The following is a 24,609-nucleotide window of genomic DNA, read 5'->3' on the forward strand; positions in this document are numbered from 1 at the left end:
TCCCGCCCGCTCCCACATAACACTGAAAACTAGTCAGGGTCCTAGGGTCCTAGGGTCCTAGGGTCCTGCGGATTTCTTCTAGGTTCCTAACTCTGGAGCAGATGTGGGAGCAAACGCAGTGATAGCATGCGAGTTGAAGTTTAATATTTGTAAAATAAAAGAACATAAAAGCACAGTTAAGTAAGGGTTATGGTTGGAGTGTATTAATATCGTGTGAAATTTGACAACTAAATTAACCATAAATGTAATTAATCTAGTAAGAAAGAGTGGAACTGCAAAAATCACACACTTTCTTGTCTGAGAGTTCATGGCTGCTCAGCTTAGCTTGGCGTCTTTTTCTCCGAAGGTACCGACCGAGTTTAAAACGACTTGTTTCACCTGATAAACGAGAGCCGAGACGCGATTTTACTCGTGTTTGTCTGAGACCAGAATCTGTTGTGTGCAATGTCTGAAACCCGATCACATATTAGGTACAACAAACGTAGTATTAATGTACACACATTAAAGTGATGGTTCTTCAAGGGTTCTTCAGTAAATAAAATGAACCATGAACACAAAGAGTTCTTTGCGTCATGAAAGCATTCTTCAGACTGTATGTGGATCTATACTGAATCTTTTTAAAAAAGGGTTTTATATAGCACCAAAAAGGGATCTACTACTGTTATGTAATCACAGAAGAACCCTTTTTGATGCTATATAGAACCACATTTAGCACATTCTTCCATCAGTCTGAAGAACCCTTTCACAATGCAAAGAACACTAATCTAATCTAACTTTCAATTTAATTAGATTTTTTAATGATTCTAATTGAATTTCTAATTCGATATTTAGTTTATTGATTTTCTCTTTTTAATCTATTGTTTTAATCACGTTTTGATATCAATTCTCATTACTTTCCTTTTTTTAAAAACTCTGTACTTTCTGAAACTCGTTTGTTGATCTCATTTGTAAAGCACTTTGATTGACAACAGTGCATGAAAGGTGCTATATAAATACACTTATTTATAATAAATGAATAAATAATAAACATATATAAATAAACTTGCCTTAATCATACAAACGGTGCTTTGAGTGTTCATGGGTCTATGTAGAACCATTATCTTTACTAAAGAACCCTTGAAGAACCCTCATTTTTGTGTGTAGGATGTCAAACCACCTGTTTAAAAGTTAAACCGTGTTGATTCTAGTAAAGTAGTGACGCATCTAATCTCTTCTGATCTGTAACTCTGTTCTCTGTAGAGACTGAGTTCATTTATTTTTCCTTAGAAAATCAAGTGAAGCCTGTGTAAACGACTGTACACGGTTCTCATGTGATTGTGTAGCGTGGTGCTCCGTTAGAAGGCCATGGCACAGCTGTGCTCCTGCTGCTCTCCACTCTGAGGGCGTGTTAATGATCTGCTGCCTGCTGTCACCTCACTCAGACTGAAAAGCACTGTGGTTGTGTGTAGTAAGCAGCAGTTACTCTGACGGATATTCTCCATTTTCTCTTCCTTCCTTCCTTCCTCCCCTCACTGCCTCTCATCTCCTCCCACATCCAGCCTGCTTCTCTCTCTCTCTCTCTCTCTCTCTCTCTCTCTCTCCCTTTGTCTTGCCTAAAGCTACTCTTTTCCTTGAAAAGAACACCTCTGTCTCACCCTTCAGATTCCTGACGACAAACACCATTCCTGAGCAAGGTGTGTGTGTGTGTGTGTGTGTGTGAATGTGTGATATATATATGTGTGTGTGTGTTTGTGTATTTGTGTGTGCATGCAATAGTATGTGTGTGTGCATGTGTGTGTGAGTATATGTGTGTGTTGTAAGAGTGTGTGTGCACGTGTATTTGTGTGTGTGTGTGTGTGAGTGAGTGTGTGTGTGTGTGTGAAGCAGAGTGTGTATGTGTTCGTGTATGTGTGAGAGTGTGTGTAGGTGTGTGTGTGTGTGTGAGAAACAGAGTGTGTATGTGTGAGAGAGTGTGTGCGTGTGTTTGTGTGCTCGTGTATGCGTGTGTGTGTGTGCGTGTGTGTGTGTGTGTGTGTGCGCGCGTGTGTGTGTTTGTGTGCTCGTGTATGCGTGTGTGTGTGCATGTGTGTGTGTGTGCGCGTGTGTGTGTGGGTGAGGTGCTTGGAAAACGTCCACTTCTTTCGTAACTGTGAAAATCGTGGTTTTCAGCAGTAGGTGTGGTGGCGAAGCATCTAAAACCCTATGGACAGAATTCTCGTGCTCTGTGAGAACATCTATATGATGATCTGCAGCAGAGGCTACGTTCATATACAGTTCATATACAGTTCATATACTATTCTACTGAGTTGTTAAAACTGCAGTCCTATTTAAAGATCGTTTTCACTGACTGAAAGATTTAGATGTGTTTAATTTTTAAACAAAAAAAAAAAAACAACCTCAAAAATAAAAGTTGGGACGCTGTGCAGAATGTAAATAAAAACAGGATGCAATGATCTGCAAATCATGTAAACCCTATTTTTAAAGGAAGATACTACAAAGACAACAAATCAAATGTTGAAACTGAGAAATTTAGAAAAATATCTGCCCACTTTGAATTTGATGCCAACAACATGTTCCATAAAAGTCGGAACGGGGTCCTGTTCACCGCTGTGCTTCATCTCCTCTTCTTTATCAGCGCTCTGAGTGTTTGGGAACTGAGGAGACGCTGCTGTAGTTGAGAAAGTTAAATGTTTTCTGTTCTTGTTTGATTCAGGATTTCAGCTGATCGTCAGTTCAGAGTCTCATTTGTCATATTTTTCATTTCATAATGCACCAAATGTTTTCAGTGGTGAGTACAGAGGTCAGTTTAGCACCCGGACTCTTTTAATACGGAGCAATACTGAAAAAGACGTCATCTGGATGGCAGCATACGTTACCAAAACACGTATATATCATTCAACATTAATGGTGATTTCAGCATGCCATGTGCACTAATGCCCCTAAACCATCACGAATGCTGGCTTTAGAACTGAGCACTGATAACAAGCTGAGTGGTCTTCAGCCCGGAGGACACAGTGTCCAGGATTTCCATAAGGAATTTCAAATGTTGATTCACTGGACCACCGGACACTTTTCCACTTCCCCTCAGTTCATTTTAAATGAGCTCAGGCCCAGAGAAGGTGGCAGCGTTTCTGGATCCTGTTTATATTTGGGTTCTTCTTTGTGTTTTAGAGTTTAACAGCGTTTGTGGATGCAGTTGTAGTGTCAGAATCATGTCTGTTTTTAATGCAGTGCTGCCTGAGGGCCCAAAGATCACGGCCAGCAGATCCTGGTGTTCAGCCTCGTCCCTCACAGACAGAGATTTCTCCAGATTCTCTGAGTCTTTAATGATATTCTGACCGTAGACGATGAAAAGCAGAAGCTCTTTGCTGTTTTATGTTGAGGAACGTTCTTCTTGAACTGTTGCTCTATTTGATGGTCAGTGTTTCACAGAGTGGTGACCCCTCCTCCTCTTTACTTCTGAAAGACTCCGCCTCTCTGAGCTGCTCTTTATACCCAATCATGTCACTGATCTGTTGCCAATCAGCCACCAAGTGTTTTTTTTAGCATTACGCAACTTTACCAGCCTTTTGTTCACCCATCCCAACTTTTTTGGAGCATGTTGTTGGCATCAAATTCAAAACGGGCAAATATTTTTTAAAATACAATAAAATTTCTCAGTTTCAACCTTTGTCTTTGTACTATTTTCAATTAAATATAGGGTTTTGATGATTTGCACATCATTGCATTTTGTTTTTATTTACTTTCTTTTCTAACAGTTTTTGTATGTTTTCAATATTGCTTTTTTTTTCTTTTTACAAAAACCATATTGTCTTATCTTTTTGATGTCTTTCAAAATTAGCCAAACCAGGTAGGAGATATCTTTAGCTATAAATAATCCTGTGGTGCAACAAGGAGGAGTTATGAAAAATAAAATCACTACTGATTGTATTATTTTTTTTTTTCTGAATCTTAGGCACCACAAACTTTTGTACAGTACTATACATGCTGTAAGTATTAAGAAAAGCTGTGAGTGTTTTGTCTTTAATGAATACTCTTTAGATTTTTCCATTGTCTTTTGTGTTTGTGACAAGGGGGTGATATATCTCCCTACTGCCCCCAGTGTGAGGGAGGCTTCATCGCCACAATTGGATAAAAGGAATGATCTGACTTAGCTTAAGGGCAAAATGATGTTCATTTTCATGAACTTGCGAAGTTACATTGTGTCGTAACATGTTATTGACGGCCCTGCTGTCTCTCTAAACAGGCTCAAACAGCTCAGGAATGGAAAGCCTGAGCATATTACTGCGCCCTTATTCAGTCTAAATTGGCTTCTGCATTGACCATGAGGTCTGACTGATGACACTGAAAGATCTTGCTGACCATTATAGTCCATCTAGACCAAAGGTCACTAATAGGTGGGCCGCGGTCTGAATCCAGACCCAGACACTGTCCTATGCGGACCTGGATCTGTAACCGATAAACTGTGGAGAATTATTGAATTTCGATGGGGTGGTCCTGTTTTAATCTGTGTAACTTTTCTAGCCTTTATGGTAGCTTTATTTATCACATGCATTGTAAATATCACACGTGATGCTACTCAGCCAATCAGATCTGTGCATTACGATGAGCTCTGAGACTCGAGTGAGTGACGCCTCACAGGGGAGGGACGAGGAGAGAAACAGCAGTCAGAGAAGAAAGTGAGTCAGAGGGAAGTTATTCCACATGACGTGATCTAAAAAGAGAAAACTGACAATAAATGTTGTTGAAATTTGACCGAACTGGACTTTATTTGATCTGATGTTCAGTAAATGTTGTTGAAATCTGACCGAACTGGACTTTATTTGATCTGATATTCAGTAAATGTTGGTGAAATCTGACCGAACTGGACTTTATTTGATCTGATGTTCAGTAAATGTTGTTGAAATCTGACCGAACTGGACTTTATTTGATCTGATATTCAGTAAATGTTGGTGAAATCTGAGCGAACTGGACTTTATTTGATCTGATGTTCAGTAAATGTTGTTGAAATTTGACCGAACTGGACTTTATTTGATCTGATGTTCAGTAAATAATGTTGAAATCTGACCGAACTGGACTTTATTTGATCTGATGTTCAGTAAATAATGTTGAAATCTGACCGAACTGGACTTTATTTGATCTGATGTTCAGTAAATGTTGGTGAAATCTGAGCGAACTGGACTTTATTTGATCTGATGTTCAGTAAATGTTGTTGAAATTTGACCGAACTGGACTTTATTTGATCTGATGTTCAGTAAATAATGTTGAAATCTGACCGAACTGGACTTTATTTGATCTGATGTTCAGTAAATAATGTTGAAATCTGACCGAACTGGACTTTATTTGATCTGATGTTCAGTAAATGGTGTTGAAATCTGACCGAACTGGACTTTATTTGATCTGATGTTCAGTAAATGGTGTTGAAATCTGACCGAACTGGACTTTATTTGATCTGATGTTCAGTAAATGTTGTTGAAATCTGACCGAACTGGACTTTATTTGATCTGATGTTCAGTAAATGTTGTTGAAATCTGACCGAACTGGACTTTATTTGATCTGATGTTCAGTAAATGTTGTTGAAATCTGACCGAACTGGACTTTATTTGATCTGATGTTCAGTAAATGTTGTTGAAATCTGAGCGAACTGGACTTTATTTGATCTGATGTTCAGTAAATGTTGTTGAAATCTGACCGAACTGGACTTTATTTGATCTGATGTTCAGTAAATGTTGTTGAAATCTGACCGAACTGGACTTTATTTGATCTGATGTTCAGTAAATGTTGTTGAAATCTGACCGAACTGGACATTATTTGATCTGATGTTCAGTAAATGTTGTTGAAATCTGACCGAACTGGACTTCATTTGATCTGATGTTCAGTAAATGTTGGTGAAATCTGAACGAACTGGACTTTATTTGATCTGATGTTCAGTAAATGTTGTTGAAATCTGACCGAACTGGACTTTATTTGATCTGATGTTCAGTAAATGTTGTTGAAATCTGACCGAACTGGACTTTATTTGATCTGATGTTCAGTAAATGTTGTTGAAATCTGACCGAACTGGACTTTATTTGATCTGATGTTCAGTAAATGTTGGTGAAATCTGAGCGAACTGGACTTTATTTGATCTGATGTTCAGTAAATGTTGTTGAAATCTGACCGAACTGGACTTTATTTGATCTGATGTTCAGTAAATGTTGTTGAAATCTGACCGAACTGGACTTTATTTGACCTGATATTCAGTTGTCGACTGTATAAGATGCTGATATTCCTACTCGGCTACTTCAGTAAACAGTATATGGCGCTGAGTCACGATGCAGATTAGACGTTATGATGTTCTGGACCTTCGCTTGAGGAGATTTTCTCTAACTGGACCTTATTAAATTTTAATTAAATACCCCTGGTCTAGACAGTCAGCCGAGGCAGGCTTACTGTAAACTCTTAAGATCCCTCACAGCTCATTTTGGCAGAACATCATTTTCTTACATAGCTCCTGAACTCTGGAACAGCATTCCAGAAAATATTAGGAACTAAAGCTGGGACCACTTATTGCTTTAGCCATAATTATTGATAAAGTGATGGGAGGAAAATCAGTGAGTGGCATGCTGACACAGAGATAATGCCATTAGAATCAACGCGTTTCGTTCTGAATTGTGGTTTAATATTAGGTCATGGTGAAGTCTACAGCGATATTTAGGGAAAAAAACCCACCAAAACCTTCACATCACGTCTAATACATTTTTCTTATTAAACACCACTCTAAAAGCCAGGGAGCCAATGATCCATCGAGCATTTTTAATGACAAAATCTGTATTTTTCTTACTTATTAAAAGGCACAAACTACAGCCACAGTCATCTACTCTGAAATGAAAAGCATTAGTGTAAATGTAGGTTTTTTTTCCAAAATCTGATGTGCCTTTTTTTTTTCTTTTCCAAACTCAGACTCAGCTGCTGCGAAAGATCGCGGTCAATCCGACTGAATACACTCCGACTATAGATTAAGAATGAGGTGCTTATTCTCAATCCATTTAACAATCTTATGGAAAATCTCTGTTTTCATCCCCACTACAAGTAATCAGATCCAAAACTACCTGCACGTGTAGAGAACCACTCAGTGTAGACGTTACCATGACAACCAGCATCCCGCGAGTACAGTCAGAGTGAGATGAGCAGCAGTGAGCAGTGATTGTGTTTCTAACTGCTTTAAAATGACGTCAGACTCAGGAAAACGTCCTTCACATGTCCCTATTAAAGAAGGCCGAGAGGAAGACGTCGCGCTCTGAGACGCATAAGCTGGACGTCCGTCCCACCGCCGTCTTTTAAAGATCAGAGCATGAACTTCGTCTCCTCTGCAGACCAGTTTCTGCTCCGCCGTGTTGAACGGTATAAACTCTCACTGTGACGCGACGCTCATGCAGAACTGACTTAAACTTTCCGATAGGGAATGTCATCGGATACAGGCGTTTACACGGATATTATTCTTCTATTTAACGGATTATTTACAGGATTACCCACCTCGATCAATCAGATAGAAACTGTATTCTGAATGGCCTCAATCGAACTAGTCTGTTCTGACTGAGGTGTTTACATGGACGTATTCCATTCCGATTGCGCCATCAGTCGGATTATTAATGGATTATTACGCTATAAGTAAACGTGGCTAATGTGAAAGGCCTTGTCGCACCTCTGAGATACTACATATGCAACTGTGATATACTTGTGTGTTTAAAAATGATAGAAATACAGATATTTATCAATAATTTTGTACTGATTTATTTTTTCAAACCTGCTTATCATTCTTGTAAGTTTGAAAGCTGGACAGTTTTACAAATCCAAGACCATAAACATGGGTGTAAAACTTTTTTTCTTGGGGAGCCAAAGTCTGTGGTGGGCTGAGGGCCAAAAGGACACAAAGATATATTAATGAAGAAGGGAGGATTCAAATCAGGTATCAATGTATTTTATAACGTTATACCATATTTTGTTACTAAAATACCTTTATTATAATACAATAATAATAATAATTTAAAAATAAAACAGGCTGAATCAAAGGTCATCAATGGCCAACTGTGGGCAGCCCTGACTTGGATCCAAGTATTCCGTCTTTCCAGTTTTCCTGAGTGCAGAATTCCACTCGGGAAGAACAGAATAACTTTAAACAGAACAGACTGTATCATAGTGAGTCAAGGCCTCCCTGAAGTTAAGCTGACTCTTATTTAGTCATATGACAGGCTGTTGTATAACTGCATAGCTGTACAGCATATCTCATTATGGAGGATTAAATTTGAGATTACAATCTCCGGTTCTTAAACTCGGTTCCCTTTAACGCAGAGCGTTCTCCTAAAGACAAATCAGCTTAACGACAAAAATAACTTCAAGCTGATTTAACTATACGTCTAATATGAAAGAGTCTGAGCGGTTAAAGAAATGCTGGGAGCAGAAATGGGAGCACTTGACGTTCCTGGGTGGCAGTTCAGAGCGTGATTGGCTGAGGTGTGTCGGAGGGTGGAGTTTACCTTTGCCTGCGTTCCTGGGCGGCAGAGGAGGGGCATCGCTCACAGGAGAGGACGGACAGTCAGTGGAGACGCTGTACATCTGGTTGGTGAAGGAGCTGTAGGAGAGACGCTGCTTATCACGATGACCGGAGAAAACCGGCAGCGGCAGTTTATCATGAGGGGAGAGGCTGGACGAGTGACAGAAACTCTGAGGCCTCCGGTCTTTCTTCACTGGACTCGGCTGTGAGACAGAAAGGGAACAAAGAGCACGAGTGATCAGAATTGTCCGAAGCAGCGCCGCCCAATCTGTCGTTTTCAGTGGGAAGCCCTCAGCGCCTTCTCATCCTAACATTTCTAAGCAGATTTGTGTAAAAATTTATTTTATTTTACCATCTAAACATATTTACAAACTCCCTTCTATTCTAACACTAACCGGTGTGGAGAGGCTCATACTTTATCACCCAGAGTACATTATCATAATGCTTATTGGTTTATTGGAGTATCAGCCAAGTACATCCAGAAGCTCCAATATATTCAAATGATGCAGCCAGGATACTACAGAAATATGAACACATCGCATACATTTTACTTTAAGTTTCTTTTTAATTGCTTCCTGTCATTTAGAGAGAATATCGCTGGTATCGGAGCAAAACCTTCATATGTCCAAAACGGTAACTTTACAGGAAAAGGAAAAAAAAAAACCTACTTTACTTTTAATGTAAGTCAATGGAACCAGATTGTTTTCCAGGTAATTTTGGGCTGTTTCTTTTAGACCATTCATCATGAAATAGACACACAATGTGAAGGGAAACGAGCATCTCCAAATGATGTCAAAGGAAAATTATATCGTCACGGTCCAAAAAAAATAGAATTTATATTTTCTGGAACTTTTGGTTTTCTGTATAATTTGAGCTCAGCAGCTCAATTCATGATGACTGGACCAGCAGAAACACTGCAAAACTGCTTTGAACAAATTCTCTTTACATTAACTTACACTGAAAGAAAAGAACATTTTCCCTCTCTATTAAAGCTACCATATGGGAGATGCTTGTTTTTCATTGGACAGTGATGATGTATTGAGGGCAGTCACACGCTGTAGGTTAGGGAACCAGCCCTGTGACCAGAAGGTCGCCGGTTTGATCCCCTGAGCCAACAGTAAGTGACTGAAGTGCCCTTGGGTAAGGCACCTCACCCCCAACTGCTCCGGCACGTGTGTACGTGATGTTTCACTGCACAGGTGGGTAAAATGTGGAGGTGAAACTTCCCCATTGTGGGACTAATAAGGGTCTCTTAACTTATTAATTAATAATTAATAATAAGACCGATCTTATCTATCTATCTATATATGCAAACAGTGGTGTGAAAAAGTGTATGCCCCCTTCCTGATCTCTTAAATGTTTCGTAAATACCCCCCCCCACCTTTAAAACATAAATTAACTGTTATTTATCACATCTTTGGAAAGCTGAGTTCCATTTCCAGAGCCACGCCCAGGCCTGATTACAGCCACACCTGTTCTCAATCAAGAAATCACTTAAATAGGAACTGCCTGACAAAGTGAAGCAGACCAAAAGATCCTCAAAAGCTAGACCTGATGCTGTGATCCACAGAAATTCAGGAACAAAAGAGAAACAAGTAATTGAGATCTATCAGACTGGAAAAGGTTATAAAGCCATTTCTAAAGCTTTGGGACTCCAGCGAACCACACAGAGAGCCCATCCATCCATCCATCCATCCATTTTCTAAGCCGCTTCTCCGTCAGGGTCGCGGGGGGGTGCTGGAGCCTATCCCAGCAGTCTTTGGGCGGAAGGCAGGATACACCCTGGACAGGTCGCCAGTCCATCGCAGGGCAGACAGACAGACACAGACAGTCACTCACACCTAGGGGCAGTTTAGCATGTCCAATCGGCCTGACTGCATGTCTTTGGACTGTGGGAGGAAACCGGAGAACCCGGAGGAACCCCACACAGACACGGGGAGAACATGCAAACTCCACACAGAGAGCACCTGGTCCCCGGCAGGGGAATTGAACCCAGGCCCTCCTTGCTGTGAGGTGACAGCGCTACCCACCACGCCACCGAGCTGCCCACACACACTGAGAGCCATTATCCACAAATGGCGAAAACATGTAACAGTGGTGAACCTTCCCAGGAGTGGCCGGCCGTCCAAATTTACCCCAAGAGTGCAGCGACGACTCATCCAAGAGGTCACAAAAGACCCATAACAACATCCAAAGAACTGCAGGCCTCACTTGCCTCAGTTAAGGTCCAGTTCATGACTCCGCCATAAGAAAGAGACTGGGCAAAAATGGCCTGCATGGCAGAGTGCCAAGACGAAAACCACTGCTGAGCAAAAAGAACATAAAGGCTCGTCTTGATGATCACAAACATCTTGATGATCCCCAAGAATACTCTGTGGCCTGACGAGGCAAAAGTTGAACTTTTTGGAAGATGCATGTCCCGTTACATCTGGTGTAGAAGTAACACAGCATTTCAGAAAAGGAGCATCATACCAACAGTGAAATATGGTGGTGGTAGTGGTGGTGGTGGTGTGATGGTCTGGGGCTGTTTTGCTGCTTTAGGACCTGGAAGACTTGCTGTGTTAAATGGAACCATGAATTCTGCTGTCTACCAAAAAATCCTGGAGAATGTCCGGCCATCTGTTAGTGACCTCAGGCTGAAGCGCACTTGGGTTCTGCAGCAGGACAATGATCCAAGTCACACCAGCTAGTCCACCTCTGAACGGCTTAAGACAAACAAAATTAAGACTTGAGTGGCCTAGTCAAAGTCCTGACCCAAATCTGACTGAGATGCTGTGGCATGACCTTCATGCTCGGAACCCCTGCAATGTGACTGACTTACAATTCTGCAGATGAGTGGGGCAGAATTCCTCCACAGCGCTGTGAAAGACTCACTGCCAGTTATCGCAAACGCTCGACTGCAGTTGTTGCTGCTGAGGGTGAACCAGTTATTAGGCTTAGGGGGCAATCACTTTTTCACACAGGGCCCTGTAGGTTTGGGTTTCTTTTTCCCTCAATAATAAAGACCTTCATTAATAAACCGCATTGTGTGTTTACTTGTGTGATCTTTGTCTAATATTTACATTTGTTTGGTGACCTAAAACATTTTTTCACACCTGTGTGTGTGTGTGTGTGTGTATATATATATATATATATATATATATATATATATATATATATATATATATATATATATACACACACACACACACACACACACACACACACACACACACACACACACACACACTCACACTCTGTAATTCTGGTCACAATCTCAGGCCCTGCCCTTTTCTCTTATGGTTCTAGCACCACTGCCCTGCCTAAAAACCCCTTTATAAAACCCTCTTGTGTAGGGTTTGTAGTGTGTAGTGTGTTTGTAGTGTGTAGTGTGTATCTCCGCACTGTGTTGTGTATGTGCTTCTCACCTTATCATCAAGATCGTCATCGCTCTCGTCCATCTCCTCCAGCCTAAGATTCCACTCGTACTCAACGTGAACTTTAGGGTTGAACTTGCCCTCTGCAGCTTGCATCAGCTGTTACAAACACAAACACACAAGTCAAGCTCACACATTACAGCCTCATTTTCTATTTGACTCCTTGCTGCCACCTAGTGCACAAAACCCTCTCCGTGACGCCGCCTGCTGCGGGAAACCACCACCACGGAAACCATCACCCCCACAAATAGTAACTTTCTTCTACTCAGTAGCTTCTCTGTATTCACCATGTACTGAATACAGCGGGGCGCAGGCATGTGGCGTGGAGCAGCAGCGCCAGTGCTAATAATAAAAGTCACATTTTTATTTATACAGTAGGACCTCAGATAAAACGTTTTGATTCTAGAGAGCTCTCAGGAAAACCTGCACTATCTGCTGACTTCAATTCCTTGTTAGCCACATTAACATCTTGTCTTATTGGCAAAAATTACATTTACCCAGATGCACTGGATCAGCCAAGACCTGTCTTGGTGCCCAAATTTAACCTCATAGCACTGGAGCTATGAGGCTTAGACTGCTAACAAGCACCTGAAGTCAACAGTCACCCAAATCTCCTCTGTGCACAAAACTTTACTCAAGCTGCTCAAACCACATCCAGCTCTTCGTTAAGGTTTTTCAGGCTGATATAGTTTGGGACACAGTATGACTTACGTCAGGGTGGCATACGGACACTTAGGCTCAATCCCACTTCTCATTCTTACCCCTAGCCCCTTGTTTCTGAGGGTCACCTTGTCCCTTAGACCTGAGCTACAGGGCAGTGGTTGAGATCTTCCCTCTGAAATGAGCCCCTCTAATAAAAGAGCATCTCTTCATTAACAGCTACTAGCGCCGCTCTGTAGGCGACCCTGCCCGTCTGCAGGGACAGCAGAGGAGGGGAAAGTTCAGCTCCTCACTGCTGTTAACAATTCCTTTAAAAATAAATAATTTACTTTTTAGTAAACAACTATTTATTAATTCAATTAATTATAATTAATAATTAATTAAAAATGTTGAAATTGAGATAGTATGTGTATGTTTAGCATAACATGATAAATAACACTTAATATTCATGGCTCATGAAGTGAACGGTGTCCTAGAACCTGGAGAAACTGCTACAACATCCAGAGCTGCAGTCACAGTAGTCGCAGTTTCCACGAGCCCAGACTCTACTGAGTCCGGGAGAAATCGCGGGCCATTCCAGTCGTTTTTATGAACTCCATAGCTCTGTTTACGCTGTGAACCTGCTGCAGCCATAACATCATGAAGATCTGCCAGTTGTGTATATCATTATACAGAAATACTTTACCTCTTATTCACCAGGGTATAGTTCGGTTTGTCCACCTGACCGAATCGTGGGGCGAATTATTGAGTAACTGCATGAAATAAATGTAAATTTTTGTTTTATTTATTTATTTATTTTGGTAAAAGCCCCTCAGATGAACAGAACGTGTGTTTTATGATCTCCACATATCACTACATGCTTACGATTCACTGCTGAAAGCCAAAAATCTCGGCCGTTCTTTGTGTTGTTCTCTAAAAGTGATGTTTCCAGAGCAGATCACTGAAGAGACGCCGTCTGTTTATAGTTTAGAGCCCAGATTTGGGGAAAAACGGGTCGACTTTCAGTAGAAAAACAAACTGAGTTCAGCTTCTTTTATTATAAGGGTTTAAAATGACGTCACCGTCTATTAGACTGGAGAGAAGAGCTACAGCCTCACACGACGCCCAGCTTCTGAATGGAGCTCATGGAGTATGAACGTTATGGAGAACATGACCAAGTGCAGTTTGGACCCACCGGTGGTCCCAAGGAGTTGAAAAGCTAAAACTAAGAAAAAAAGCGCTTGACAGCAGCTGTGACGCAGACACTGTGATCAAATTTACTAATAACGATATGAATTATTGTATTTTGAACTTTTTTAAATCAATACTTCATCTAACAGAATGTCGTTACACCTAATAGATTAGATTTGGCACCTGGTCCATCTTTAAAGAGCACAGAGGCGGTTTGAGCGCGTTGAGGCGTTTTTGGGATGTGCTTATGGAAAGAACTGGTGTCTATTGATGTCCAGCCGTAAGTTTTGGCTGACTGATGAAATCTGGAGATGGAAAACTGCATAAATATGATTTTTTTTGTCGCATCGTTCCTTAAAGAACACGCAGTATTTACTTACAGCCTCTGCGCTTTGGTCGATCCTCATCCTCCTGGCTATGTCTAATGCCGTCTCTCCATTCTGATTGGCTAAAGGAAACACAAACAGACACACAAGAGAATATACACACAGCTACTGCATAAAACCTGTGCTTACATGCAGCACACAGCCTGTGGTAACGGATCAGGGAGAGAGTGCAGAAACCAGTAGCCAACAACCACAAGAGGGCATGTTTCACTCATCGATTTCAGGTAGGCCGTTCAGAAAGGTGACTTTCATCTGTGTAGGGTTTATGTCCCGTCACAAAAACACACACGGACAAATTTCCTGAAAAAAAATTGGTGTCAATTGATAAAAACAGGCCTAACCTCTGATATCAAGACTACCAAGCTGCTTCTGACTTGGTAAAGTGCTTTATATATTGGTATTTAATACAACTCTAGGGCATACATGCACTTCAACCACACATCCTGTCAACAGCGTTCAGCAAAAAGTCTCGTGAAGACTGTTTGTCAAGATGAGTGGAACAAAACGGAACCACAACTCTGCAAAAAGCTCATTATTTTAGGTAATTTAGGATTTATTTTGCATAGAATCTGTAACAGCAATTCTGTTTTCCACCCATTTGAAGAAGATAAGCAAGTGCCTTGAGAAGCTGGTCAGAGACTTCATCTGCTCCTCACTACCTGCCACCCTGGACCCACTGCAGTTTGCTTTTAGACAGAACAGATCCACTGATAGCCCTGACTCTACAAACTGCCCTCTCCCATCTGGACAGAAGGAACACGTATGTGAGAATGCTGGACTACAGCCCAGCATTCAACACCATCATGCCCTCAAGGCTCGACATTAAGCTTCGGGATGTTGGTCTGAACAGTTCTCTGTGCAGCTGGATCCTGAACTTCCTGACGGGGCGACGCCAGGTGGTAAAGATGGGCAGCTTCACCTCCTCCTCACTGACCCTCAACACCGGAGCTCCTCAGGGCTGCGTGCTCAGCCCTCTCTTGTACTCCCTGTACACCCACGACTGCTCAGCCAGACACATTTACATTTACGGCATTTTGCAGACACTCTTATCCAGAGCGACTTACAATTTGATCACCACCAAGGTGGTGTTAGGAGTCTTGCCCAAGGACCCTTATTGGTATAGTGTAGGGTGTTTACCCAGGTGGGGGATTGAACCCCAGACTACAGTGTAGAAGGCAGAGGTGTTAACAACTACACTAACCAACCACACAGACACAGCTCCAACATCATCATCAAATTTGCAGATGACACCACAATTGTTGGCCTGATCTCCAATGACAATGAGGAAGCCTTCAGAGAAGAGTCAGCTTTCTGACACTCAGGTGCCAGGAGAACAACCTCACTCTCAACGTCAACAAGACCAAAGAGCTTATAGTGGACAGGAAGAAAGAGAACCTCAGGCGGCTGAAGAGGTTTGGCATGAACCCCCACATCCTCAGAACATTCTACACATGTACTGTGGAGAGCGTTCTAACAGCTCCATCACCTCCTGGCATGGAAACTGCACTGCCATTGAGGGGAAAGCTCTGCAGAGGGTGGTGAAGACAGCCCAGCGCATCATTGGGGTCCAGCTCCCAAACCTTTTGGACTCATACACCAGCCACTGCCTGAGGAAGACCAGGAGGATTCTAAAGGATTCCACCCACCCAAGTCACTGTCTGTTCTCACAGCTGCCGAGCGGGAGGAGATATAGAAGCATAAAGTCCAGAACCGGCCGGTTCTGAGACAGTTTCTTCCCCGAGGCCATCGGGTTGCTCAACAGCCAGTACTGCTGGTGTATCAGTCTAAAGGCCTGTCACTGCACCTCTGAATCCTCATCATGATGATCCCCAGGGACAATCCACACCTCATCCACACCATCAGACTCACTCTGATCCTCTGCACCTTCAATCCAGCACATCTGTACTTAAACATAGAGACTGGCATCTTGTACGTCTTCTATCCGTATCCTGTACAGTCTGGAAGATTCTATATCAGCGTCCTGTCCCTGAGAACCTGCATCTCATCTATCTCCCTCAGACTAACTGCACAGACGGAACGTGAACAGCAGCATATTCACAACTTACTGTACAACTGTACACTGGAATAGTGCAGTACTAGTGTATATTGTGTACATTCAGTCGGTGTATATATATATTTCTGTTTCTTCTTAGATATTTCTATTTTTATTTGTGTTTAAATTCTATAAGGGGGCTACACACATAAGATTTTCACTCACTTTCCACCTGTGTAAATGTGACGTGACAATAAACGTGATTTGATTTGACTTTTATATACACAACAATAATAAATATGTGTGTTCGCTGTTGTTGGAAGAAAACCTGGTGACTTTACAACAGAAGGAAAAAAACCTGCTTTACTTTTAATGCAAGTCAATGGAACCAGAGTTTTTTCCAAGTCATTTTAGGTCTTTTCGTTTAGTCCATTTTTCATAAAATTTGCACACAATGTAAAGGACAACAGGCTTTATTATTATTACTATTATTAGTATTATCATCAGATTATGTCAAAAAACGGAAAAATAACAAAAAATGAGAAATACTAGACAGACAGCCAGCCAGCCAGATAGAGATAGATAGATAGACAGACAGACAGACAGACAGACAGACAGACAGATAGAAAGATAGACAGACAGACAGACAGACAGATAGATAGATAGATAGATAGAGATAGATAGATAGACAGACAGACAGACAGACAGACAGACAGATAGATAGATAGATAGATAGACAGACAGACAGATAGACAGCCAGCTAGACAGCCACCCAGCCAGATAGATAGATAGATAGATAGATAGACAGACAGACAGATAGACAGCCAGCTAGACAGCCAGCCAGCCAGATAGATAGATAGATAGATAGACAGATAGATAGATAGACCGACAGACAGACAGACAGACAGCTAGACAGCCAGCCAGCCAGATAGAGATAGACAGACAGACAGACAGACAGACAGATAGATAGACAGCCAGACAGACAGACAGACAGATAGATAGACAGCCAGACAGCCAGATAGATAGATAGATAGATAGATAGATAGACAGACAGACAGACAGCCAGCTAGACAGCCAGCCAGCCAGATAGATACATAGATAGATAGATAGACAGACAGCCAGATAGATAGATAGATAGATAGATATAGATAGATAGATACAGATAGATAGATAGATAGATAGATAGACAGACAGACAGACAGACAGACAGCTAGACAGCCAGCCAGCCAGATAGATAGATAGATAGATAGACAGATAGCTAGACAGACAGACAGCCAGCCAGCCAGCCAGCCAGATAGATAGATAGATAGATAGATAGACAGACAGACAGACAGATAGATAGATAGATAGATAGATAGATAGATAGATAGACAGACAGACAGACAGACAGACAGATGCAGACCTGACATTGTAGAAGCCAAGCGTGAGTGTGTGTGAGACTCACTGATGTCAGTAGCAGGTTTGCCTCTCAGGAGAAGCTTGAGGCACTCGTGTTTATCGTAGATGCAGCAGTAGTGCAGAGCCGTGTTTCCTCTCTCCGTCTGTTTATCCAGGTTTCCACTATACAACACAACACAGCACACAGACAGCAGCGTACAAACAACGTACAGGTCATGTGCAAAGGCAGTTCATAGATAAATTACATGGAAATATTCACAATTCCCATAAATCTGCATTTCAAACACAGTATTAGCACTTCACTTCAATCACTGCAGCACCTGAAAAAGACATCAGTGGAACTGGAATCCACTGCCTTTCAGCCCTGCAGACTGGATGCAGTGGCATTAATAGGCTGCATGAGCTCGGCTTCTGATATGACTAATGCTCTTATGTAAGCTGAATAAAATACACCCGACAGGCCCGAAACCCCGCCTTGTCCACGGCGCTGTGCTGCTCCCGCTCTGCTCTTGATTTTTTGTCTTTAAAAATAAATAAATAAATAAATAAAACCTCTGGAGCTTGTAATTAAATCAAGATGCACACAGGCTCTGAATTCTGTGAGGGGAAAACAAAAGTGCTAATAAAATGACTCACGTCTGCTGGGTCTGACAGCATTATTGTAATATTGGCCTTTACATACTGTCAGAAAAAGGCTGCAATATGCCAGTAAGCTCTATAACAGGAGTCGGCAGCATGCGGCTCTTTTACAGCCCTGTTGAGGCTCCGCAGCTGAATCAGATTAGTAATAATAGTAATAATAAAATAATCCTCCTTTACAGTAAAATAAAGCTCTGCTGATCCTTCAACACAGTTTAACAGTAAATGGTCTTAAACGCTGGAGTTAATGTAGAACTGCTGATTCACCCTTTAACCCTGAAGATCAGCGCAGACGGCTGGTCACCATAGCAACACAGACGACAGTCTCGCCCAGCTAGTAGCTACGAAACGGCAAAGAGAGAGATTTAAGACGGACATCGATCATTTGTATAAATAAAATAAGTAAAATAGTCACTGCAGCTGGTTTACTGATACGTTTAATCTGCAGTGAGAAACTGATAAACACTAAAAAGTCGTGAAGCTGAAGTCGTTTCTCATTCGCCAAGTTTTTGTGCAAATTCTCCCGTTCCACCTTAAATGGAGTCAGCAGCTGCATTCTGGCGTGTCAGGAATTATTTAAGGTGGAACGGGTAAATCTGAACAACAAGCTGGTGAATGAGAAGCAACTGCAGCCTCGTAAAAATTCAAACGCTCAGAGACATTTTAGCAGAAACTGATCTACTTTTGCAGGACAAGTTTCCTGCTGGAGATGCGAGAAAAGCGGCTACAGCTGGAGGTTAAAGCAGAGCAAATGTTTATGATTTTATCCTACACTAGCACATCGGCACAAACTGAGACACATTTACAGCCAAGACGGTAAAATGGACATAAAACGTCGCGGCTCCCAAAGTGGCCTGATCTTTGTTGAAAGGACAAAGTGGCTCTTCTTAACATCTGGGTTGCGACCCCTGAACTATAATGACTCATTTTTACTGCTTTCGGTAAAAACCGTGATCTGTGTTCCAGGTGAGTTTTTGCAGGTGAAGACAATTTATGCAATCCAACAAACATAAATCATTTTGGTCAAAATAATCCAGCATTAAAGAACATATGAAAGGATTTCTCCTTTCTCCAAGTGATGGAGCTGCCACCGTACGTGGACACCACGCGTTAAAATTTCCACATCCTGTATTTTCCTTTTATTTTCATTTTTACCCCTGAGGTCCACTTATTACATGCAGTCATATAGGCGACTCAGCCTTGCTTATAAAACATCACAATCAATGTCTGCTCTTCAACGTACACCGATCAGACAAACATTATCCCTGTTTCTCCGCTCACTGTCCACTTTATCAGCTCCACTTACTGTATAGCTGCACTCTGTAGTTCTACAGTTACAGACTGTAGTCCATCTGTTTCTCTGATACTTTGTGCAAACACATAATAACTAGTGTTTTTTTTTTTTGTGATACATTTTTTTATTGCATTTTTCATCATGTTTTACAACAAGGCTGGCAAGAGGTAAGGGGGAGGGGAAACACGTGTTTGTTCATTATATATATATATATATATATATATATATATATATATATATATATATATAAATATAAACAGAAGTACAATATATATCATTTTATTTGTTTGGCAAAAGTAAAATTACATTTAGACTTAATCTCTGAGGTGGAGTAAGTAAATGTTTATAAAATGAGGTCTGTTGAATCTTTAAACTGGGGACTGCTGGTTCTGGAGCTAAGAGTAAATAATAAATTAAATTAATAATCGAGAGTGTGCCCTGCGATGGACTGGCGACCTGTCCAGGGTGTATCCTGCCTTTCGCCCGAAGACTGCTGGGATAGGCTCCAGCATCCCCCCGCGACCCTGACGGAGAAGCGGCTTAGAAAATGGATGGATGGATGGATGGATGGATGGATAATCGAGAGTGTCAAAACTCCAGGACAAAACCTCTGCCTGATTTTGGCAATAACTGATTTTGAAGGTTGAAAATTTACATTTACATTTTACATTTACGGCATTTGGCTGACGCTCTTATCCAGAGCGACTTACAGTTTGATCAGTTTATACAGGAAGGCGAAGGTGGTGTTGGGAGTCTTGCCCAAGGACTCTTATTGGTGTAGTGTAGGGTGGTTACCCTGGTGGGGGATTGAACCCCAGTCTACAGCGTAGAAGGCAGAGGTGTTACCCACTACACTAAACCAACCACACTCATCAAATTAACCGCCCACATATACACACCACTCATGAAAGTATTACTATATTCCGAGGAATATTTCACCAGCTATATGCAGCAATGTTCTGTCTATATGACGGCAGCCTTAATGTTACCTCAACATAAAATCAGGGTACGCGGCCTGTCTCTAGAGCAGGGACAAATCCTGTCTCTGTCAATAAACCAGTTTTAAAAAAATGAAAACATTTTTAAAAGCTAAAACTGGCAACCAAAAAAAAGCTACTGGTTTCTTTACCTGTTCTGAACCAGAAAGTCGACCAGATGCAGGGAGGTGTGGTCAGCTGTCCTCACGGCGTAGTGCAGGGCCGTCTCTCCAGCCTCCTGCACGGGCCATTTGGAAAATACACAGTCAAAGGAAAATCCGTCATATTTTTACTGTCAAAATTCCCTGAGAGTCCGGAGCCTCCACAGGTCTAAAGCTACAGAAGAAGTGCTGTTACTGCACTAGACAGATTCTTAAGACCAGCACATGAAACATCACCAGAGATCTTCAGCTCGTCATGCGGTAAGTGAACTAGCCTTTCAGACACGGTCAGACTTTACGCTCACCTGTCCGGCATCAGGAAGTGGCTCCATAAGCTCCACCCCCTCCGCGTACACCTGGATGAGGGCCAGCAGGTCACGTGACCTGACTGCCTCATACAGCTCGCTCATCTTCACCGCTGCTGAGATGCACGTCTTCCTCGCGAACTTGTGATCCACGTATTTGGCGTTTATAAACTCCTTACGAATCGTCCTGGAGAAGAACGAGAGAACATGGCGACAGATGAAGACGTGAAGTCACCAAGTATCTGAGAGGAAATTCAGATTCAGACTCCAGATATTCACATCAAACTCCGTCTATATTCTTTCCGTCTTCCCTCTGAGGGGCTGTTCGCACGAGAACCTGGACTGGGTCATTTCAAAAACACTGAAGTACTCACATATCACTGGACGGAGTGGGCTTCGGAGACGGGCAGGGAAGATTCCCTTCCATAATCTCATTAAAATTACTGTTCCCAACATTCTTGGCCAGCTGAAAGAAAAAAAAAAGTATAAACATCCGCAGATGCATCTTACACATCACTGCTGTCGGAACAAAACCTCGTATCTCCAAAAAACATACTTCACTTTTTCTTTTGGTCCGATCACTGAGAAATTTCAACGGGTCATTTTCAAATCATATCAAAAACGGAAAAACGACAAAAATGGAGATACGAGGTTTTGCAGAACAGAGTGTTCTCTCTCCTCAGGAGGGGCTGGTTAAACAGTCCAGTAGCTGCACCAGCTGTAGGCCAGGTGTAACGTACATGTTTACTAAGTTCAGGTTGATGCATCGCTAAATCAGAGTGAGCTGCACCACAAACTAGTTTTACAGGTCGAGCTCCTAAACACTTAAACCCCCCTCAGCATGTGAAACCATCAGAGATCAAACACGACTTTGTTGGTTAACTAAAAACTCTGAACACTATAACGCTGTGATTTTACTCACAGCTCTGGTTTAAACCCATGACTTTCATTTTATTTCAACTTTCATTTTATTTCAACTTTGCACATGTTGTACATTTACTGCTTTTAGAGTTATTCTTTTTATCTTTCTTTATTCTCTTAAGATTATATTAAGATTATATTTGGTGAACGGAGGAGCAGCAAAGTAAGAATTTCATCGTACAGGCCAACTGCCCGCTCTGCTGTGCACATGACAATAAAACTCCTGAATCCTGAATCTTGAATGAAGCTAAGCACCACAGCTCCAGTTCAGAGGGACTCAGCAGCCCAAACGGCTAGACTGAGGCGGCGGTTGTGTCGCTCGGCCGGAAACCGGCGTTTAAAAAGCTGTGCGTTTTGTTTCCCAGTGAAATATTAAAGAACAAACAGACGCCGGCTGTAGATCATCAGCTTCGTTCAGGTTAACCTGCGCACACCGTTCTCATCTAGGCCGGATACTTTTTTCCATGGAGTAGCTGAAATCACGTTTCCACGGCAACGGGTTTACTAATTGGTTCTGAACACGTTATCGCCATGCTGAAGTGACGTACTAGTTAAGACACGACTTACAGATTTGCGGCGCAACCGAATTTAGTGAGAGGATAGTTTGAAACCAACTACTGTAACTGAGGACTCAGTAAAGCCTACAAACTTACTCAAACCTGGTGAAACCCTGTCCAGGTGTTTAAGGGGCCGGGAGAAATTCTAAGGCCTGTTTTACACGGTGAAACTACATGTTGTTAGTTGCACGCAACATTACTTCCATGCAACTCGGCAGATACCTAAAGCAATTCAAAAGCAACGTTGCACGCAACACATTCACTTCACTAGCCTGCTGGCATACACTAGCAGCGTTCCTGCTGTATGAAGTCATCTACATGGTGTTGTTCACACTGCAGATGACTGCTTGTAGTATTAGAACTGCCGTCGTAGATTTTTCCAGGTATTTTTCCTCTCTCTCTCTAATTATTTTTAACAGGGTTTCTGTCTATGCTTGGTTGTTCAGAATGCTCCATGGCTCGGCCATCGGGATCAAATACAAGGCACAGCGAGGCGGCCTCGGCATGGGACCTCATGGATCTCATCCTCTCCTTGCTGTCATGGCAGGGTTTCGTCTGTGTTCAGGGTCCGAGGCCATCATCGTGGGCCAGGAGACGGGCGCATCTTCTGTTTTACTTTCTTTCCCGTTAATCCAGGGAAATCGGTCATTTAAAAGGGCGTTACCCGACAAGAGCGAGTGACGTCTTATTAACGTTTTGATCGGCTGATTCGTGGAACTTATTTCGCGAGGTTGAGATTTTGTTGCCCCTGAGTTTTGAAGCAGAGTTTTGACAGACGGATGCTGCAGGATCCTTCATATTCATCAGATCAGCATTATGTAAGCTTCTCTGCAAAGCCAAGCTAAAGTGCGCAGGGCAGCTGTGCTCCAGGATCTGGACTAAGAACCACTGATTTATACAGTTTAACTCACCAAGAGTTCGGACGTTCCCAGTTTGTCCAGTTCCATGGACTGAATGCGAGAGATGTGCACTCCCATCTCCCTGTGGATTCCCGAGCACTCGATACACGTCAGGATCCCCAGGTTAGTCGAAAGCCACTTTGGATCTGATGGGGTTAAGAAGACACACAGGCCAACTAGCAATAGCGAGACAAATGAGCCCTTTTACCATGCAGTGCAGTGCAGTGCAGGCCTGCTGGTGCAATTCTACATTAGTCATTTCTCACTTTTAGCTCATTGAAACAAACAAGAGAAGCCAAACAAACACATCATGCATGTTTAGTCAATACTCTGGAGAGAAGATTACTATTTGAATTTAATAGAAAGGTTTGTGTGAATACGGTTTTGGTGTGTGGGAAGAAAAACGTTCATTTACTGCATAATTGTGTTTTCGTTGACATCGAAAAAACAGACTCCAACCTGCCAATACAGAGTGTTAACCGAATATTAACATAAATAATTGTCATTCAGTAATTACATGCATAAAATTAATTATGCAATGCAAACTCAATGCATGAGAAAGTGACAATAGCTCTAGACGTCTAAGGGTACACAAAACCCTGGCTGCATTTTAGGGGCTTCGCCACTAGGGGGCATTGTTGGACTCATGATATGGCAGAGGTCATGACACTGATTTAGTTTTGCATAATTTATTTTTTTATATTTTCTGTGACAAACACACTACCAGACACACAACATATATAACCAGACATACATATCCATCAAATACAATTTCCATATTCCATATCTCAGCAGGCTTGTATTCTCCACCACGCGTGACTGGATTCCATAGGGACTAAGTCTACGTACAACACATGCCACTGCATTACTTTGTTATGTAAGTGAGCAAATGAATAATTAAATAAATTTTAAAAAGCGCATAAATAAATGAAGGGAGGGGGGAAGCACACATGCTGACGTACGCTGGCATGAAAGACCGCAGGGATGGATCAAAGTCAAAGAGCAGAGGAATTAAGCTGAATGAGAGCGTAATCTTCTTAGACTAAAGAAAGACTTTAACACTAACCCAGCGACACGCAAGGGCACCGCGCTGAACACTGCATCAGCGCAACACTGCCACCGCGCCTGCTAGTGGAAGGCCAGCTGGCAAAATGCACAGGCCTGTGTTTTAGGCTGACCGAGTAAATATACACTAAAACTGACGTCCATGTGCAGTGGTAAAACCTTCAAAGCCATTTTTACCGTCATCATTAACCGCTTAGTCCAGATAGGGAGCGGGCAGCATTGGTCCCCAACAACCTCCTCCGGCTCATTCCTGGGG

General features: G+C 42.1%; 1 protein-coding gene across 8 annotated transcripts in view; it reads right to left on the minus strand.

The window, feature by feature from the left end:
* The window catches only part of asap1b (ArfGAP with SH3 domain, ankyrin repeat and PH domain 1b), a 146,494-nt gene that overhangs the window by 18,589 nt on the left and 103,296 nt on the right, over window positions 1-24,609 (minus strand). For all 8 annotated transcript variants that reach the window (XM_017709225.2, XM_017709227.2, XM_017709223.2 and 5 more), the window contains 8 exons: window positions 23,301-23,434; window positions 21,286-21,377; window positions 20,912-21,098; window positions 20,598-20,683; window positions 17,582-17,697; window positions 14,139-14,206; window positions 11,920-12,027; window positions 8,496-8,715 (listed from right to left, as the gene is read on the minus strand). In XM_017709225.2, coding sequence (XP_017564714.1) covers window positions 8,496-8,715; window positions 11,920-12,027; window positions 14,139-14,206; window positions 17,582-17,697; window positions 20,598-20,683; window positions 20,912-21,098; window positions 21,286-21,377; window positions 23,301-23,434 — 1,011 coding nt within the window. The remainder of the gene's footprint in view (window positions 1-8,495; window positions 8,716-11,919; window positions 12,028-14,138; window positions 14,207-17,581; window positions 17,698-20,597; window positions 20,684-20,911; window positions 21,099-21,285; window positions 21,378-23,300; window positions 23,435-24,609) is intronic.

This window comes from Pygocentrus nattereri, chromosome 24, assembly GCF_015220715.1.
Source record: "Pygocentrus nattereri isolate fPygNat1 chromosome 24, fPygNat1.pri, whole genome shotgun sequence".
In the NCBI taxonomy this organism is placed as follows: Eukaryota; Metazoa; Chordata; class Actinopteri; order Characiformes; family Serrasalmidae; genus Pygocentrus; species Pygocentrus nattereri.